Genomic DNA, 21,833 nt, shown 5'->3' on the forward strand with positions numbered 1-21,833 from the left:
AGGAATTTAATATCAAGTATGTTGTGACGAACAGAAGTATAATTCATTCATTGATAAAACATTTAGTCTGCCCTTCTTTAAAGTCATAGCTTATGTTATTTTATAAAAGTGTACAAAATTATATGATTAATACATGAGAGCAATTTTTGTTTCTTCCTGTATAGATGCGGAAGTGGATAGCAGATTTTGCTCGATACATATCATAAATTAACTTAAATTAAATTAAGCTTAAGCTATTAAGATCTACAGAGGCGTTGACCAAATTTGGTAATCAAGACATTTACTTAATCATAAACAACGAATCATCCACGCATGCTTCAGTTACCGTGGAATAAATAATGTTTTTTTTAAAATTTATTATAGAAAATATAATAAATCATAATCTCGGATAATAAATTAACACATCTAAACATTGTGCAAAAGATATAAACAACATGTCAGACTGGAATAATGCATGCTAGTATAAGCGTAATGTTTGACAGAATCATAGATGAAAATATAACAAATTAAAGAGTTCTATTAGAATTTGCAAATAAACAGGATGTTAGACTGGAATAGCCGATGCCATCCAGGATTAGACACCAAAATAAAACAAAGATAGTTCAATTACAATTTCCACAAAACCAACAAAAAAGCAAAAAGCGTTGGCTATTCCTAAGTAACAAAATCTATTCTATCTTCTCATGTTTTGCTAATTTGTTGGACGATAGCTGAGCTGGTGAAATCTGGGAGCTTCTTGCTTCATCATCACATTCATTAAATGGTTGTCGTTTTGTTGGTGTCAAGGGAAGTCCAATAAGTGGATCATGGTCTGCTGTTATAGAAATGAATTGCTGGATAGAACAAACAATAAGAATAAGTCGATGCAAAAGCTGAACTTTATGCGAATGGCAGTCAGGATTCTTGATCCCATTCAATAATGTTTATGAATGTGGATTAGAATCCTGGTCCAAATATGTCTATGAAAATACTATATTGGAATAAGATGGTAAAACTTAAAACTTACACATTCATCGTGGACAGGATCATTGGAATCAAACGATGTTGTAGCTTCAATCTTTGAACATGTCTGCATAAGATGTTGATTGATTCCGATAGAGTCAATGAAAAATAAATAAGCATATATAAATAAGATATACATATAACAATAATGAAGAGGAACAACTCCATAAAATAGGACCTCAACATCAGGCAACATGTCCAGAACATCATTAATTAAAGTTAAGTCACTGGAGCACTTCAAAACAGTAGAATTTTTATACTGCGGCTGAATTTTGACTTTGAAGGTGAACAGATGACCCAGTAGTTTATCAAGTGCTTTTGGGGAGGCATTTAAATCTAGATCACCATCCTTGAACAGGAAAAAACATAAATAAAATTAAACATTATGCCAACATGAAATTTTGTATTTTGAAATTATAGATACCTACTTCTATTTTGAGGGTGTTGACTTCATCAGCTGACTGCCCAATCAATTCAGTGCATTCACAATTCCACAGGAGAAATTTTGTGTTTTCATCTTTATAATTGACCATGACTTCAACTCTATATCTGGAAACATATATAATAGGGTTAAATACTAAAAAGAAATTAAAACATAAATATAGGGGCATAGAAATTTAAATAGCATAACAAAGACCTAAGCACAGCCCGATCATTATGTTTGCCACATGGGCACACAAATGGTTCTGGATAGACATCTATTTTCTTATAGCACTGAATGCAAGATGGATAACACCATGAATGATTGTCCATAAGAATCCTTGTGATTGTACCAACAGTAACACAAACAAACTCCTGTAGGAAATATTACAGCTATTAAATTCAGCAGGAGGCATCTAAAGAAACGATAAACAGGTAAACATATATAAGTGAATTACTTTGCAAAGGTTGTTTATCTCAGAAATGCTCTTTGCCTCTGACATGGAAATGAATGTCTCCCTTGATGGTAACTGAGCAGAACCTGAAGGCTGTGAACTCCACTGGGAACGACGTGTCAAAATTGACCGGATCTCAATGCCCAATTCTGAAAGCCTATACATAAAAAATCAATAACAGACCGAAGGAAAAAGAAGAAAACATATATTAATAACAATAGGAGGCAAATACTTCTGATTGAATTCTTCAATTAGTGATAGTGGTTCATTAATAGTCAGTGTAGAAGCCTTCAAAGAATTGCTAACCAAGCATGGATAGTATCCTGTACCACTCAGAAATGAAAGCATAAGTTGGATCCAATGAAGATGAAAAACAACTAACTATATATCATAGTATACCCTGGCCCTCTTTAATTCTGGCATTGGTCAACAACACAATAATAGGCCCTTCATTCTCATGCTGATCCAAATATTCCAGAAATTGGACACAATAATCGTCCCATAGAGTGCAAGACACCAATTCGTTACTGAAACAAAACAATTCATTATACAAACAATGAATTAACAACATACAGCCATGCAGTGATACAACCGTCAGTAACTCATAGAACATATTAGACATTTACCTCAAATTCATAAGCTTAAAAACAACTCTCTTACTTCTGGGTGAAATATGACGAAAGACAACCTCGTCAACAACACCAATGATGTCTAAAACATCAAGTAAAAATCAGTAACGGAAAACAAAACCCACAAATACTGGTGTTGAAATTAGAAATGTAAATCTAGTTGCACTTACCTACTAATAGGTCAAACTGTAATTGGCCAGCAATGATATCTGAAAAATCTACAAATCTATACTTTTTTAAAGGAACGCCATCTAAGCCACACTATTTGACAATGATAACTCCAATAAATGTCAATTTATATGGGTGATCACAAACTCTATACTGTCCATCATTCTTGGTGACTTTAAAATTATGCATCACATAACTACAACCTTCCTTCAAATCCATTTTCCATGCCTTTAACTGGTCTTGCTTACAGACCACGTGGATCTGATCACCCTATGAATAATACAAATATCTAATTAACGGCTACAAATAGAACCAATTCATGAACAAAATGAACAAATTAAGAACATACGTCAGAGTCAACAATGATCTTCTCAGCTTGTTCAGACCTGCCCGGTGTCCCAACAAACCAGAGATCGGTTATCCTTACAGCAAGTTTCAAAGTTTCTTTAGATCCATCGATGGTTTTTATCTTGTCAGCAATACATGCCATTAGTCTGAACAAAAAGTCAAACACTTACATAGAAATTGAAACCACAAAACAACCAGATAACTTGATAACAACAACAAATAGAATGCTATTTATTGAAAAAAAACAATGATAAGTTAGACTATAAATATGATGAATTAGATAGAAAGAATAATGGAGCTGACCTGATTCTGTTTTTTTCAACAGCCAACATGAGCAGCAAAAAGGAACAACAATATATAGTATCTATCAAACATAAAAAATTTCTGTCATGATGAATAACATCAGAGAAAACATGAATTAAAAAAATAGTGAATAGGCAACAATGCATAAATATGGACCAAAACTTAAGGCCCCACAAGCAAAAAAACATTGCAGGTATGGCCATTCAAGGTGACCTCGATAGGAAAATAGTACTATCGCAATGATAGCTTAGCTATTACCTGATTTTGCTTGACCTGCCTAAAAACATACAAAAAACAACACCAGCAAACAGTCCGATCGTAAAAAAGAGTAAGAAACAAACATGTATAAACAACACCAAACATGCATGTATTAAAACAAAACAGCTGTGACTGTAAAAAAATGTAAAAAAAAAAAAAAACAAAACCAGAAGAACTTAAACCAAAATGCACAACAACATGAACTCTCCACAAAATGGAAACTCCGACCAGCTGGAAAATTTAAACCCGATTTTGTTTGCCTTGGCTAAAAGCATAAAAAAAACACCACCCAACAGGCCGGTCGTTAAAGAGGGTAACAAACAAACATGCATAAACAACACCAAACATGCATGTATCAAAGCAAAACAATTGTGACTGTAAAGAAATGTAAACACAAAAACAGAAATGCAAGAACTCAAACCAAAATGCACGACAATAGGAAATCAACACAAAATGGAAAGTCTGAGCAGCTGGAAAATTTAAACCTAAGAACCAAGAAAAGTCTAGGAAACACCAAATGAGTACAAAAATTGAAAGCCTGAGAGCAGTTTCAAAATTGAACTTTAAATAATGGAGGAACAAAAACCAAAAAGAAAGAAACCAAACCAAGGAAAGAAAAGAGTGAGAGAATGCGCAAAGACAGAGTAAGAATTTCTTTGTTCTTGAATGATCGGGAATGCATGCAAAAGCTGGAGTAGTAGTTGAAGGAATGACCGCGAATGCATGCAGAAAGCAACAGTTGGAGCCAGAATCAAATACCCAAAAAACCAACAAATAGGGATTTTTTTTCCCGCGAATGTGTTTTATTTGTGTGTATTATTTAAGAAATGGATGTCTAATAATTTTAGTGTTGAAGGTGAAGCGGTCTTGGTGAAAGTTAGGAATGTTTGAATTTGTATTAATAGAGGTTATTACAATATTATTTTAAAAAATTAAGGGTATAATAATAATGATAGTATTTGAGGTTAAAGCATAACAACAGAGAAAAAAAAAACCCAACTTAGAGTTTATTGATAATAACAATAATAATAATAGTAATAATGAATATAATAAAATAAAATAGAATTTGATGAAGTGGTAAATTTTAATGAATAGGAAAAAATCATTTGTTAATTTGCATATTATTTTTTAATAAAAATCGTTTAAGCAGCAATGTTTAATTTGAATTCAGGAATCTTCCTGTAAGAATATAAATTGTTGTGCTAATTGATAATCAAAAGAAGACAAATTCTTGTAAACTTTGTAGGCCCAATTTAAATGTAGTTGTAACAATAGACTCCTATCATTTGTAAGGAAAATGATATCATGGTTTTTTTAAGAAAATTTAAATCCAGATTAGCAATATAATAATCAGACATGGTAAATTTAAATAATGTGGTAAATATGTTATACTAAAATGGAGATTGTTTTTTTTTTTGAAATATTGATAAAATAAGTTTGATTTTTTGTTTGGAAAAAAAAAACAGTTAACACAAATGCAGTAAAATATTACCTATTCTTTCATATAAAATTTCTATAAAAACAAACTATGGTAACCATATTTTATTTCCATAATTCATACTAATATTAATCATTTACTATATCTATGCTAAATCATGAATAACATTATAAATTCCATGATAAATATTTGTAGTGAAAAAAAATGACACTATCAATATAATTAGAAAGCACGGTTTTGGGAAAATATAATAAATGCATTATATATATTGAATGATAGAATAAAAACTATAACTCCAGTTATATATATTCAAATATCTACAATTGATATAATTCACAATATGACATGTATCATTATACATTTAAAATGTAAAGCCACAAAAATTGTTTTAAAAATGGAAACAGAAATTGGGAAGAAATGCATATAAATTGTGTCGAAAACAATGTAAGAAGAATAGTCTTGTAAGGAAAAAAGTTTGAAAAAAACGATGAGCAAATAATAATCATAATAGTATTTCTGATGTACAACAAAAACCATAATCGACGAAACAAAAGCTGAACAGGAAAAATGAAAACCGGAGAATAATAGCTGAAAACATAAATGTCAAACAAAATCCCCACAACAAAAACCAAATCGACGAAAGAAAAGCTGAACAGGAAAAACCAAAAGTGGAGAATAATAGCTGAAAACAAAAATGGCAACTTTTAACTAAAACCCAACGCTTAGATGGAAACAAAATGAAGAAGAAACAGAGCCAACGCAGCAGCACACGACACTTGTAACCAATTTAACCAAAAGAAGACACATGCAAAACTAAGTGGAGCAACCAACAGGCTGCAAGTGGGATGCGGAAATGTGCAAAAAACCAATAAAATGGACAGATGATAACCAAGCTTAATCAACATATAAATAACAAAATATAACTAAACAGCACAAAAGGATACTTAATTAACTTGGTTAAACCTTAGCAGGAAAAACCATTGAAGCAACAAAATAATAAAGCATAAATTGTCTGATACCGTACGGTATTTGAGTAACAACATTAATAAAAACATTAAAGAAATAAACAAAAAAGAGGTTGTGTCCATGGTGTCTGCACATTATCTTCAGCGGGAAAGGTCCTCATCATCCCATATAACTTCCTTTCTAAATACAACTTCCCATACATGTTTGTCAAATCTGAAGAAGAATATTACATCATCTCTAGGCATTAAATTATTTTCAGAGAGATATTGGAACCATGGCTGGGCAACAGATGGGACACCATCATGCATGGTGATTTTCCATTGTTGGCGTTTGCCATAGCCTCTCTGAACAGGAATAATTTTTTGTGATCTAAACAAAAAACTGAAAGCTGCTGGTGGAAGGACCTACATTGAAAAAAAATAGTGAGCGTACGACTAAATGTTTTGCCTGTATTGTATTTACAGTACTCAGGGTAATTTAAATTTGATCAATATTAAGACAAAAATTAAATAATAGAATAGGTTTGTTTTCATAAAGAAAAGTGGGGTGAGAAAAATAACATGTGGCCAGCGTTAAAACAAAATAAAACTAAATAATTTAATAGCATGAACATAATTGGGTGGCTAGCAAACAATTACCAAAGGAAGACTCTGTTGCATCATGTGTTTGGTGACATCGGCTATAAAGATGTGTCTCGTGGTTGTCAGAACCGACCTTGGATGACGCTGGCCAAAGGTAGGTCCAATGGCATCCACCTCGAAGGTGGTATTTTTGTCACCACTAAAAAACCGCAGGATGACACTGTCGTCAATTCCGTGAGTTCTTCTAAACTCTTTGAGGCCATCCGTAAAAAAGTATCGGCTATTGATGTGCCATTATTTTCTCCTATTTCTTAACCCTTTTTGCACCATTTTAAGTACTGATTAATCTTAATTGTCAAATTAATTAGTCAGTTTTATTATTTGGGCCCATTCAGCTAATTTGATGATTTTAATCTAATTTCAGGAATTAATGAAACATTGGGCTTGAATCCAGAATTGGGCTTGGACTTGAAGAGGGCAGACTATTTCATTCTACCAAAATTTTATCTTATCTAGATTTTATCTTATCTAGATATTATTTAGATTTGATCTCATCTAGATCTTATCTTATCTAGATTTGATTTTATTTTATTTATGGGCTTGGATTTAAAACAGATTTGTAAGCTTTGGGGCTGGAAAACTATATAACAACACCAAGGTTCTAGTTTAAGCCTCTCTTTTCTTTCTCCTTTATTTTCGTTTTTGCAATTCCAGTTCTGACTTTTCATTTTAGCAATAAAATTTTGTTCTTCAATCTATAATTTCGTTCTCTATTTGATTAATGGAAGGCTAAGTCCTCAGCGTTGTTTTCTCTTGAGGATCAAGCACAGTTCTCTTTGAGGTTCTATTATTATTGTTAAATTCTGTTCAATTTTTCCTCTTCACTAATTACTCAGAATTTGTTGCTATTAATTCATGCATTCTTAGTGCTTGATTAATTGTCTCTGCGCTTAATTTATGTTCATGCTTAATGATCGTTTATGAGTAATTGGTGTATGTGTTGCTTAATCACATAATGAATGCCTTATGTTGAATTTTTCTTAGTAATTTAATTTAGGGTTGGATTAAGTGGTTGAACTGATAAAGGATAAATTCTCGCAACCTAGGATAAGATACTTGCTTGTGAATAAAGGGGAAGCAAAGTGTTTTAATTCTGATATTTTCTAATTCACATTTATTTGTTGTTTAATTTACAAAAGCAAACAACCCCCCCATTCATTACTATTTTCCTACTATCTGTTATGAACATTTGGTTTATCATTGCTCGTTGGGAAACGACCTAGGATCACTTCCTAGTTACTACATTTTAATGTTTATTTGATTCGGGTACGACCTCGATCAAATTTGGCACCGTTGCTGGGGAACAGTGTCCAAAGGTTCATAATAGCTAGTGTCGTGTTAGTGTTTAATTCTTTCGTGTTGTGTTAGTATTGTTTAGTACCTTGTTATTTTGTTTATTGTGTGTTCTGTTTTAATTTTTCTTTTCAGCGCTTCCCCTGTTTCAGTTTTGGTGTTTTGCTGTAAATAGTGTTTTGCGACGGATTTAGCGACCACTTTTGCTGAATAGAACAAATTTTAGAGACCACCCTTGCTGAATTAATTGGGATTTTTTGTTTTGGTAGCTACAGTTGTTATTTTTGGCTGAATTTTTTTGTGGTCACTTCTTTTGATCCATATTTTGTGGGAAAAATAGTTGGAACCCTTTGTCTGGTCAGATTTGAAAGTTCCAAAAAAGTAGCAAATTTGATTTTTGTCAAAACTTCAAACAGCCATAACTTTTGCTCCGGTTATCAGAATCGCAATTATTATATATGTATTTGGGGTAGAAAAAAATTTCCCAAGTATTTTTGTCAAAACTTCAAACAACCATAACTTTTCCATAGGCCGGCTGAGGTCTCCTTCTTACAAAATTTGCAATTCTGTCAAAAGTTTTTTATTTTCCAAGTATTATTCTCTTATTTTTCTTAACTTATCATTTTTGGCTTCTATAGTTAGACTTTGAATTTTCGTTTGAAATTTTTTGTGCTATCCTCTCATCACTTTATAAGGTTGCTCACAAAATTTCAAGTCATTTGGATATCATTTAATGGTAGCTGTAGTTCAAACCTACATTGTTACTTGCATAAGAAGGCAACTAGTTGTGCATGCTGAATATATTGTATGACTAGAGGCAATCCACCTGACTTACAACCCTTTGATCCTAAGATAGATAGGACATTTCATAGATTAGTTAGACATCATTTAGTACCTTTTGAGCATCCTGAGCATTCTGTTATTGGTGATTTTGAGCATTATAGTTTTCAACATTCTGAGAACATGGCACAACCTCCACCCCGTGAAAGGACTCTAAGGGAAATGGCTGCACCTGATTTCACCTACGAAATCTTGTGCATCCAATACCCTGATGAGGATGTCCCATATGTTCTTAAAACTGGACTGATCCATTTGCTTCCAAAGTTTCATGGCCTTGCAGGTGAAGACTCGCACAAACATCTGAAAGAATTCCATATTGTCTGCTCCACCATGAAACCCCAGATGTCCAGGAGGATCACATATTTCTGAAGGCCTTTCCTCATTCTTTAGAGGGAGTAGCAAAGGACTGGCTTTATTACCTTGCTCCACAGTCCATCATGTGCTGGGATGACCTCAATAGAGTATTCTTAGAAAAAATTTTCCCTGCTTCCAGGACCACGACCATCAGAAAGGATATTTTAGGCATTAGACAACTCAGTGGAGAGAGCTTATATGAATACTGGGAGAGATTTAAGAAACTATGTGCCAGTTGTCCTCACCACCAGATTTCTGAGCAGCTGCTCCTCCAATATTTTTATGAAGCACTCAGTAACATGAAGAGAAGTATGATAGATGCTGCCAGTGGTGGAGCCCTTGGAGACATGACCCCTGCTGAAGCCAGAAATTTAATTGAGAAGATGGCTTCAAACTCCCAGCAATTTAGTGCCAGAAGTGATGCTATTGTCATTAAAGGAGTGCATGAAGTAGCCACGAATTCATCTTCATCAGCCGAGACTAAGAAGCTTGAAGGTAAACTAGATGCCTTGGTTAACCTGGTAACCCAACTGGCCATGAATCAAAAATCTGCACCTGTCGCCAGACTCTGTGGTTTATGCTCCTCTGTCGACCACCACACAGACCTTTGCCCTTCTGTGCAACAATCTGAAGCAATTGAACAGCCTGAAGCTTATGCTGCAAACATCTACAATAGACCTCCTCAACCTCAGTAGCAAAATCAGCCACAACAGAAAAATTATGACCTCTCCAGCAATAGGTACAATCCCGGGTGGAGGAATCATCCCAACCTTAGATGGTCGAATCCTTCACAACAGCAACAACAACAGCCTTATTTTCAAAATGCTGCTGGCCCAAGCAGACCATATGTTCCTCCACCAATCCAACAGCAACAACAACAACAGCCCCATAAATAGCAAACAGTTGAGGCCCCTCTGCAACCTTCCCTTGAAGAACTTGTGAGGCAAATGACTATGCAAAACATGTAGTTTCAACAAAAGACCAGAGCCTCCATTCAGAGCTTAACCAATTAGATGGGACAATTGGCTACACAGTTAAATCAACAACAGTCCCAGAATTCTGACAGATTACCTTCTCAATCTGTCCAGAATCCCAAATATGTGAGTGCCATTGCATTGAGGTCGGGAAAGCAGTGTCAAGAACCTCAACCAGCAACATCTTCCTCATCTGCAAATGAACCTGCCCAACTTCACTCTACTCCAGAAAAAGATGATGACAAAAATTTAAAGAGTAAGATACCTAACAATTTCTATGCAGGTGAATCTAAAGAGAAGCAACATATCCCTCTTCCATTCCCTCCAAGAGCAATTTCCAACAAAAAAATGGAAGAGCCAAAGAAGGAGATCTTGGAAACATTTAGAAAAGTAGAGGTAAACATACCTCTACTGGATGCAATAAAGCAAATTCCAAGATATGCTAAATTCTTGAAGGAGCTGTGCACTAATAAGCCGAAGCTTAAAGGAAGTGAAAGAATTAGTATGGGTAGAAATGTCTCCGCATTGATTGGTAAATATGTTCCCCAAATCCCTGAAAAATGTAAAGATCCAGGTACATTCAGCATACCTTGTATTATAGGGAACAGTAAGTTTGACAATGCCATGCTAGATTTAGGAGCTTCTGTTAGTGTGATGCCTCTGTCTATTTTTAATTCTCTATCTCTTGATCCCTTGTAGTCAACTGATGTGCTAATTCATTTAGCTAATAGAAGTGTTGCCTATCCTGCTGGTTTCATAGAGGATGTCTTAGTTAGAGTTGGTGAGCTGATTTTCCCTGTTGATTTTTATATTTTGAATATGGAGGAGGGATTTTCTAAAGGATCAGTTCCCATCATTTTAGGCAGACCTTTTATGAAAACTGCTAGAACTAGGATAGATGTATATGCAGGCACACAATCTATGGAGTTTGGTGATATAACTGTTCATTTTGATATTCTTGATGCTATGAAACACCCATCTGAAGATCTTTCTGTATTTTGTGTTGAAATAATTGACCATATTGTTGATGAATACATGACTGATCTTCATTCTAATCTGCATGCCTATCACTCTTCATGCATTGAGTCTGAAATTGTATTTGATCATATGTCTGAATTTGATGCTGAGAGTGAATCTGAATTTGATATTGATTACAGTTCTGGTGATGTTTTACCTCTTGAGATTGTTTTTATAGAGTCAGATAGAACTAACCATGTTTCAGGAAGTACACATACCTCTGACTTTCTTTATGAGGTACAGGCTGAGAAACCATCTCTTTCTACCACTATCTAGCCGCCCACACCAGAATTGAAGCCTCTTCCATCAAATTTAAAATATGCTTACTTGGATGATAGAAAAAGTTTTCCAGTAATTATATGTGCCTCCCTTACTGATGAGCAAGAGGAGAAGCTGTTATCTGTTTTCAAGAAGCATAAGAATGCTATAGGCTGGACCCTAGCAGACATTCCTGGTATTAGCCCATCCATATGTATGCATCAAATAAATTTAGAGGATGAGGCTAAACCAGTAAGACAGCCACAGAGAAGACTCAACCCGGTAATTCTTGATGTAGTGAAGAAAGAGGTAACCAAGCTTTTGCAAGCTGGAATCATTTATCCTGTCTCCGACAGCCAATGGGTGAGTCTCGTCCAGGTAGTTCTGAAGAAAACAGGCCTCACCGTGATAAAAAATGAGAAGAAGGAGCTGATTCCTACTCGGGTGCAGAACAGTTGGAGAGTTTGCATCGACTATAGGAGGCTGAACCAAGTTACAAAAAAGGACCATTTTCCACTGCCATTCATTGACCAGATGCTTGAACGCCTGGCAGGTAAATCTCACTACTGCTTCCTTGATGGTTTTTCTGGTTATATGCAAATCACTATTGCTCCTGAGGATCAGGAAAAGACCACATTCACCTGCCCCTTCGATACTATTGCCTATAGGAGGATGCCTTTCGGCCTATGCAATGCCCCTGGTACCTTCCAGTGGTGCATGATTAGTATTTTCAGTGATTTTTTAGAAAATTGCATAGAGGTGTTTATGGATGATTTCACTGTATATGGATCCTCTTTTGATATTTGTTTGGATAGTCTGGAAAAGGTTTTGAATAGATGCACTGAAACTAACCTTGTTCTAAATTTTGAAAAATGTCATTTTATGGTTGAGCAAGGTATAGTTTTAGGCCACATTATTTCCAAAAAGTGCATTGAAGTAGATCTTGCAAAAAATTTTGTTATTTCACAATTGCCTTACCCCTCTTGCGTGCGAGAGGTGCGATCTTTTCTTGGTCATGCAGGATTCTACAGACGCTTTATAAGAGATTTTAGCAAAGTAGCCCTTCCATTATCCAACTTGTTGCAAAAGGAGGTGGAGTTTGACTTTAATGATAAATGCAAAGAGGCTTTTGATTGCCTCAAAAGAGCACTGACTACCACCCCCACCATCCAGGCACCCGACTGGACAGCCCCTTTTGAGCTTATATGTGATGCATCAAATTATGCATTGGGGGCTGTCCTTGCTCAGAAAATTGATAAATTGCCTAGGGTGATATATTATGCTTCTAGGACTTTAGATGTTGCCCAAGCGAATTATACTACTACTGAGAAAGAGCTGCCAGCCATAGTTTTTGCTCTTGAAAAATTTTGTTCTTATTTGCTTGGTACTCGCATTATTGTTTATACTGACCATGCAGCTTTAAAGTACTTGTTGAAGAAGGCTAATTCAAAGCCTAGGTTGATCCGATGGATGCTTTGGCTCCAAGAATTTGACTTGGAGATCCGTGATAGGAGCGGAGCACAAAATTTAGTTGCTGATCATTTGAGTCGGATCAAACATGTGTCTGATGAGGACTCACCCATTCGAGATGATTTCCCGGATGATCATTTATATATATTGTATAGTATTTCTGATTCTCTTTCTACTCCCTGGTTTGCTTACATTGTCAATTATTTAGTTGCTTCTGTTTTTCCTCCCTTAACATCTAAGGCTCAAAAAGATAAAATTAAAAGTGATGCTAAGCATTTTATTTGGGATGACCCCTACTTGTGGAAATTGTGCAGTGATCAGGTCATTAGACGATGCATTCCAGATCATGAGACTGACTCAGTCTTGCAGTTCTGTCATTCTTCCGCACCGGGAGGTCATCTGGGTGTTCAAAGGACAGCTCGCAAAGTGCTTGACTATGGCTTTTATTGGCCCACCATCTTTAAAGATGCGTGGAAGAATTGTAGCACTTGTGAGCAGTGTCAGAGAGCAGGAAGTGCACTTACATGGCGACAACAAATGCCTCAACAACCTATGCTATTTTCTGAGGTGTTTGATGTCTGGGGTATAGATTTCATGGGCCCTTTTCCTGTATCTTTTGGTTATGTTTACATTCTCCTTGTAGTTGATTATGTTTCAAAATGGGTGGAAGCCAAGCCCACTAGAACTAATGGTGCTAAGGTTCTTGTAGATTTTGTTAGATCTAATCTGTTTTGCAGGTTTGGAGTACCTAAAGCAATCGTTAGTGATCAAGGAACCCATTTTTGCAACAAATCAATGCATGCCTTGCTTAAAAAGTACGGGGTTGTACACAGGGTATCCACACCATACCACCCCCAAACCAATGGACAGACAAAAATTTCTAACAGGAAGATTAAGAGAATTTTAGAGAAGATTGTGCAGCCAAGCAGGAAAGATTTGAGTACCAAGCTAGATGATTCTCTTTGGGCACATAGGACTGCCTACAAAGCACCCATAGGAATGTCTCCTTATCGGGTTGTCTTTGGAAAGGAATGTCATCTTCCAGTTGAGATTGAGCACAAAGCATACTGGGCAGTGAAGACCTACAACTTCTCTATGGATCAAGCTGGTGAGGAAAGAAAGTTGCAACTGAGTGAGTTAGAAGAGATCCGCCTAGAAGCGTATGAGAATGCCAAGTTCTACAAAGAAAAGACTAAGAAGTTCCATGATAGCATGATAATTAAGAAGGACTTCATGGTTGGGCAAAAAGTGTTATTGTATAATTCTAAGCTTGGACTCATGAGTGGTAAGTTGAGGTCTAAGTGGATTGGTCCTTTTGTTGTTACTAATGTTTTTCCTTATGGTACAATTGAGATCAAAAGTGACTCCACAAATAAGAGCTTCAAGGTCAATGGACATCGACTTAAGTCATTCCTCACAAACTCTTCTTTAGTGGACGTAGTGGTGGAAGAGACTTCCTTACTCCACCTTACTCTTCCTCCACCATGACTTAGGGAGTTTTTCTTTTCCTATCTCCTTCTTTACTTTTATTACATTTTTCCGATTCTATTTGATGGTTTAATTACTTTTAATCTTTTAATTGTGCTACATTGAGGGCAATGTGTTGTTTAAGTATGAGGGGGGAGTGTTCTTTGGTTTTGGTTTTGCTAGTTTTGTTAGTTTTGTTTGTGTTAAATTTGTTAGGTTTGTTAGTTTTGTTGGGTTTCTAGTTTAATATTTTAGGTCAATTGTGTTTGCATGTACAACTTTGCATATTTTTCTTTGAATTATAGGATATGTTCAAGAAATGGATAATTGTTCTGAAAATAAAAGTCTCTTGACATTTTGTGATTTGAAATCCTTGTTTTTCCTCTACACGTCATGATAGTTTTGAAAGCTTAATTTGAAAGTGATAAGTTTACCTTTGTGAGAATTTGAGCCATCCATCATCATAATCTTTTGGTGTGTTTTGCCCCATTGATTGCTTGCACAATAGCCTTGACTTGATTCTCGTTGATGCTTCCTAATTCACATGCATATTTGGAAATGATTTAGGCAATTTTGTTCTTATAAGCTTCTAGCCAAATGGACTTACCTTGAATTAATTCCTTTGATAGCCCCTTTGAGCCTATGTTCCCCTTTCTTTGTTTTGAAGCTCATTACAAGCCTTAAGTGAAAAACCATGATATCACCTTACCCTTAAGGAATTTTGGAGCTTTGGAATTGTTTTGGGAATAAGCTGGGAATAAGTGTGTGTGTGGGGGGGGGGGGGGTATGTTTCATTGGAAGATATAATTTTTGGCCATGCTTAATGTTTTATTTTGGCCATGCTTGATGTATATATATATTGCCTAGTTCTTGCTTTAATCTTCAAATTCGTACTATTCAAAAAAATAATTTCAATTGCTGCAAATTCTGCAAATTCGTACTGTTCAAAAAAAAAAAAAGAGAAGAAGAAAAGAAGTGAAGTTGAATAAATGAGGTCTTGTTATGAGGACTTGATTTGGGAGCCTTGGTTGATTTTGTTGATAGTAGAGGGTTTGGGTTTACTACTTGTGCTTAATTTCCACTTATTCCCCATTGCTCCTCTATTCCTTTGGGATTTAGCTACTTATTCCATATTTTTTTCCCTACCTTGTCCTTGGCCCCATTACAACCTTTAAAGACCTTTTGATCCTCATGTGCATGTGTTTGTCAAGTTGTTTGTCAATTTTAGAATTTTGCCAAGTCTATGTGGTGTTTGTTTTCATAGGTGCTTCAAGGGTAAACAGTAGCCTAGACACTTGAGAGATAGAGTGTATATCTTGTGAGGCTTAATCATTTTTCATTATTGAACTGATTAACTATTTTTCCATGAGTGGGTTGCTTGGATGATTTTCACGAATGTCTTGACTCTTTGGATCTCTTCATGTTAGATGTTACCCATTCCTTTCATTCCTTGATGTTCATTGAGAAATATGTAAATGTTTTTGTTTGTCTCTCTTTGATATCCTTGGATTTTGTTCTTTATTTCATTTTGCCTAGGAGTGCAAAAGCCTAAGTATGGGGGGTTTTGATGTGCCATTATTTTCTCCTATTTCTTAACCCTTTTTGCACCATTTTAAGTACTGATTAATCTTAATTGCCAAATTAATTAGGCAATTTTATTATTTGGTCCCATTCAGCTAATTTGATGTTTTTAATCTAATTTTAGGAATTAATGAAGCATTGGACTTGAATCCAGAATTGGGTTTGGACTTGAAGAGGGCAGACTATTTTATTCTACACAAATTTTATCTTATCTAGACTTTATCTTATCTAGATATTATTTAGATTTGATCTCATCTAGATATTATTTTATCTAGATCTTATCTTATCTTATCTAGATTTGATTTGATTTTATTTATGGGCTTGGATTTAAAACAGATTTGTAAGCTTTGGGGTTGGAAAACTATATAACAGCACCAAGGTTCTAGTTTAAGCCTCTCTTCTCTTTCTCCTTTATTTTCGTTTTTGCAATTCCAGTTCTGACTTTTTGTTTTAGCAATAAAATTTCGTTCTTCAATCTATAATTCCGTTCTCTATTTGATTAATGGAAGGCTAAGTCCCCAACGTTGTTTTCTCTTGAGGATCAAGCACAGTTCTCTTTGAGGTTCTATTATTATTCTTAAATTCTGTTCAGTTTTTCCTCTTCACTAATTACTCTGAATTTGTTGCTATTAATTCATGCATGCTTAGTGCTTGATTAATTGTCTCTGTGCTTAATTTACGTTCATGCTTAATGATCGTTTATGAGTAATTGGTGTATGTGTTGCTTAATCACATAATGAATGCCTTATGTTGAATTTTGCTTAGTAATTTAATTTAGGGTTGGATTAAGTGGTTGAACTGATAAAGGATAAATTCTCGCAACCTAGGATAAGAGACTTGCTTGTGAATCAAGGGGAAGCAACGTGTTTTAATTTTGATATTTTCTAATTCACATTTATTCGCTGTTTAATTTACAAAAGAAAACAACCCCCCCATTCGTTACTATTTTCCTACTATCTGTTATGAACATTTGGTTTATCATCGCTCGTTGGGAAACGACCTAGGATCACTTCCTAGTTACTACATTTTAATGTTTATTTGATTCGGGTACGGCCTCAATCAAATTTGGCCATCAGAAAAAAAGTATCGGCTACCATATCTGCGAAGCCTAATAAAATGTGTGGTTCCATTATGTTGAAACAAAACATACGTCGGATAATATGGCCTCCACTGTCTATGGTAAGACAGTGGAACCTCAATGATGTTCTGCAGGGAAACATGTTAACATTAATTAAAATAATTTTGCTACATATGAAATAAGACAATAGGGTAAATGGTTGAATGTTGACCTTGGAAACACGGAATGCAGCCGAAAACCGTATTGTCGTCAACCAGTTTGATCGATCCTATAGCACAAAAATTAATTAAATTTGTCACAGAACAAAACAGGGAATAATTAATCAAAATCTGGATAGAAAAAAATTAAGCACAAATAGTACACATAAGAAAATATCAAAGTAAAAGTGAGGTTGTTTGTATTGTGTATATTAGGGCAGACAATATTGAATGACTTGTATTACAAAATTTCTATGACCCTGAATTTTTAATGTAGAAAAGTTTTTGTTCTGAAATTAGTATTATAAATTATAAAACTGAGAGAGTGATTTATATATGACCTCTAACAGACAACAACCCTTGAATATGGATCGTTAATAAATTCCAAAAAAACCTAATGTTGTCAGAATATTCAACAAGCATGAGGGAGCACTAAAAATTAGGATCAATATATGGAAACATCTTGCAATTTAATACGAAGCAACAGAAGAGATAGGGAAAAAAAGTGATCTTTTTCTGGTGTAGCAGTCAAAATAGGAATTAAATTTGGGAGTCAAAATGGGTAATGTTAATCAACAAAAATATATGTATGCATGTACTCAAAATGTCATCTATAACAGATAATAGGCTCTTAATCCATGTATAGAATAGAAGAGGACAAAAAAAAACCTTGCTTGTAGCCGAGGATGAATGTGAAGCCATGCTTGTCTAGGTTGAGTTGAAATAGGAGTCAGATAAGGGATTAGTGCTATACCTTGGTTAAAATATTGATCAACTTGTCTAAAGTTCTTCTGGATGATAAATATAAATGAGTAAAAATGAATTGGGTGGATGTGTAGAAGCGGAATGGTTTTTGGAGAAGAAGTGGGAGACTCACTGACTAATTGGTTTGTGCCTTCGAGGATTGTATGTGAAGAGTCACATATGCAACTATTTGTAAGGTTTTTAGGCCTTCGAGGTTTATATGCGTATGTTTTCTGCGGAATGTTTTGTGCCTTCGAGGATTGTATGTGAAGAGTCACATATTATAATAATAATAATTATTATAAATATATGAGATGATTTTTTTTGTAAATTTAATGTGCAGGAGAATATATAATAGAAATTTCTATTATTGAATGATAGTCCATTTTGGTTGATAGATCAGGTAACAACTATTTTTTTGTCCTTTTTTTTTCCAAAATCAAAGAAATAAAAAATAGTCATTTTTAAAAAAAAAGCTTTAAAAAATTGGAATGAGTTAATTGGTTATAAATTAATTAAAGTTATCAAATATATCATCAATTAACTCTGAAATAAATGTATAAAAAGGAAAAAAGTAAGAATTGAGTTAATTGATGATATATTTAATTGATAATATATTATTTAATTGAGTTCAATTAACTCTTCATCATTGTCCATAGATAAACGATTAATATAATATAATAATTACAACAATATAGGTATATAGTCTTTTGACAAAATAGATATAACTGCATGGCAAGGAAAAAAAAGGAAAAATTGTTTTTGCAGATTTCGATCAAGACAATTAGGATAATAGAAAAGCGATTAATATAAGGTTATAATAACAATTATAGAAGTATACACCATTTTGCTCAAACAGCAGAACAAAAGAATAACAATATCCAAAGCAGTATAGACAAAATTTGCCAAAATAGGTATTTTATTAACGTGCTAACAATTGAATGCTATTGTAGACTGCAATATAAATGAGTGCTTGATTTGGTGTCTGAGACCATTTGAAAAAACACAACTTACCATTTGACTATGCTGTCTTAGCAAAAGAAGTTATATTTGGTGATGGTGCAAAGAGATAGAGGCTTAAATAACTAAATGCAAAGGACAAAAGATTAGAATTGAGTTAAGTTGCATTGTATTGGACAATGATGAAGAGAATGCAGTAGATGACTTTGTTATCGGGGATCAGTTGTATTCCCCTGGTTTCCAATTTTCTTGCCACCTAGACTTTTTCCTTTTGCAAACCATAAATAAAATTTGAGCTAATGTTTAAAATTAAAAAGATTAAACATTTATAATATATCTAATGTTCAAAGTCAAATAAGTTAATAAGAAAGAGACCATGCAGTTGACAAAATGTTTATAAAACACAAAATGATAGAAAAACGAAAGCACATAAACTAAATCTAGTAGTCCCAATTCTTTCTCCGGCGGATGACAATTTCCCATATTTTGTCAATGCTCCTGTAATAGAAGGACACTTCATCACCGTGGGAGAAATTATTATCTGCAAGGAATTGATACCATGGTTGTACAACATATCTGCGCCCAACTCCACCGTCAACCACCACGACATTCCACTGTAATGGAGGTCCAAATCTCCAAAGAATAGTCATGTGTCGACCGCAGGCATTTACATGCGGCATGGCACAGTTAGGGAGCCTTTGCATGGGAAAAAAATAGCATGATATATAAACATGAATTAATAAGCAACATTAAAAAGGTTTTCATTGTTACCAGTGGTCCTGGTGCACCAAGCATCAATTGTGTGATTTCAACTGTCCAAATATATTGTCTTGACATGAGTTGTGGCCTCCTATAAGTTTGGCATTTTTGTGAGGGAATGAAATAAAGATCAAAGATGGATTTGTTGTTGCATGCCAAGAATTTAATGATCACAGATTCAAAAATTGATAAATATTTTCTGAATTTGTCCAGGCTTTCCGCAAAGTAGACTTTTCCATGATGCTGCCTTAGCCTGATTTGGTATGTTATTCCATCATATCTAAAAGTAACTAACTCAAGGTAATCTGGTGCCCATTGTCGGTGGTAAAAGGATGACACTTCTATCATGTCCTGCAACAAAATCATAGCAAGAAAGCAAATATGAAACTGAATAAAGAATAAAAACAATTGGTATGTAACATTACCATATCATTGCGGAATACTACAGTGAATTGTAGGATTAATGGTTCTGTGTGAATTTGATATTGAATCTGCAGTCAGAGGAAATGCAAAAATATAAATCAAGTATGGTATTGAAATAGTAAAATTTAAAATATGTGGAGAATGACAACAACATAATTAAATGAATCAATCTATCATCAAATGACTAAAATGAAAAACTTCCAAACTTAACAAATATAAAAGTTATGCAGCATTCTGACTGGTGTAAATGTGGTTATAATCTTTTGGATCAAACTTTCAAGGTAATACTCATGCGTAACTTAACAGCTCACATTAAGTCTATTTTGGAATTAAACATTGAGTTGAAAACAGGCTGCTGACATAAAGTATTTTTCCAATGGAATCTGGATTAATAATCAAAATAAAAAAGCCATGGCCAAGTTTTCAGATTGTTTCAGTTGGCCAGAAAGCAAACAAATATTATTGAATATGAGAGACCAATATAGATCGAAATTCCGTATTGTAGCAGTATTATTCCCTATCCAAACACAATTGAGGTAAAGAATAATGGTAAAAAAAGGATTTGTAACGTGATAAGACACTCGAAGTCATGAAAAAATAGAACAAATAACAATTTTCTAACATGTTATATATGGTTTTTTTAAAAAAAAACAGTTATGAAGCTGATTGGAGAATCATGTGCTACATTCTTCTCATTATGGCCATGATTGATGTTAATTGGAAAATTTGTGTCATGGGATTGGCTCACTGCACTCTTTTCCTTTTAAATTGTGGATGTGCTAAGTTAGTCGTGGAATCTGTGATGCGTTTGTAGCCTACGAGTATTTGGCTATAACACAACCAAAACATACACTGAAGGACATAAGCTAAGCCAGAATTGGGAAAAAAAGGAAACAACTAAACATGCATAGATATTAGGAAACATTCGACCCATCATCATCATCGCTCTGTCAAATACCAAATCCATGTTGAAACAACAGTCCCTGCAAAACACACAGTGCATGCACGAAACAAAGCCTGAAAAGGCAAAACCAAAACAGCGAAAATAAACAACATTGCTTGCCAAACACAACATGCATGGATGAAACAAAATCCCGATAGCAAAAACCAAAATCGACGAAACAAAAGTTGAACAGGAAAAACCAAAAACGAACAATAATAATAGCTGAAAACAAAAATCTCAACTTTAACTATTTAAGCATAAAGGAAAACACAAAACATAGAACTGAGATGGAAAACAACAAACTAAGATGGAAAACAAAAAAAATAGGAAAGAAACGGAGAAAAAAAATGAAGAAGAAACAAAGGCAACGAAGAATGAAATAAACAAAACACAATGAAGAAGAAAGAAAACAGAATGGACCGGCAATCCAGCAGCACATGACACCTGGAAGCAATTTAAGAAAAAAAAGACACATCAACCAATACGTGGAGCAACCAACAACCTAATTGCTTTGACACTGACCTTGCTTGTAGCTGTTGATGAATCAAAACTGCTACTTGTATTCGTTAAGTCAGCGGATGATTTTGAAGCCATTCTCCGAGCCGTTTTACTATTTTTTCTTCAAGGAATGAAAACTGAATATTTGTTGAGTGCTGAAGAAGTGCTCTATGGAGAATAAATGTTGAAGTGACACAGCGGTTGGTGAAAATGTATAAGTCCCGCAATACGAACGAATTTGAGGATTGTCGAGCATTCAATGCAGCATGGGAAAATTGGATATGGAGAGTCATATCAATCATTGTGAATGTATCTGTGGTAGTGTAGATAGCCAAAGTATTTTTTTTTT

General features: G+C 34.5%; 1 protein-coding gene and 1 non-coding gene across 2 annotated transcripts; both read right to left on the reverse strand.

The window, feature by feature from the left end:
* Positions 1-668: 668 nt before the first annotated feature.
* Positions 669-21,580, reverse strand: LOC102666564 (uncharacterized). Its single transcript, XM_006584299.2, has 16 exons — positions 21,509-21,580; positions 21,398-21,430; positions 20,046-20,111; positions 19,916-19,971; positions 3,024-3,168; positions 2,867-2,944; positions 2,677-2,767; positions 2,504-2,588; positions 2,277-2,404; positions 2,110-2,200; positions 1,881-2,034; positions 1,640-1,797; positions 1,431-1,551; positions 1,181-1,351; positions 1,007-1,069; positions 669-833 (listed from the first exon to the last, which is right to left on the reverse strand). Exons 1-16 carry the CDS (start codon positions 21,578-21,580, stop codon positions 669-671), a joined length of 1,677 nt encoding a protein of 558 aa, XP_006584362.2.
* On the reverse strand, positions 9,262-9,368 carry LOC113002248 (small nucleolar RNA R71). Its single transcript, XR_003267792.1, has one exon. It is a non-coding gene; the product is annotated as a small nucleolar RNA R71 (small nucleolar RNA).
* Positions 21,581-21,833: the final 253 nt, after the last annotated feature.

The sequence above is a fragment of the Glycine max genome, chromosome 7 (assembly GCF_000004515.6).
Source record: "Glycine max cultivar Williams 82 chromosome 7, Glycine_max_v4.0, whole genome shotgun sequence".
In the NCBI taxonomy this organism is placed as follows: Eukaryota; Viridiplantae; Streptophyta; class Magnoliopsida; order Fabales; family Fabaceae; genus Glycine; species Glycine max.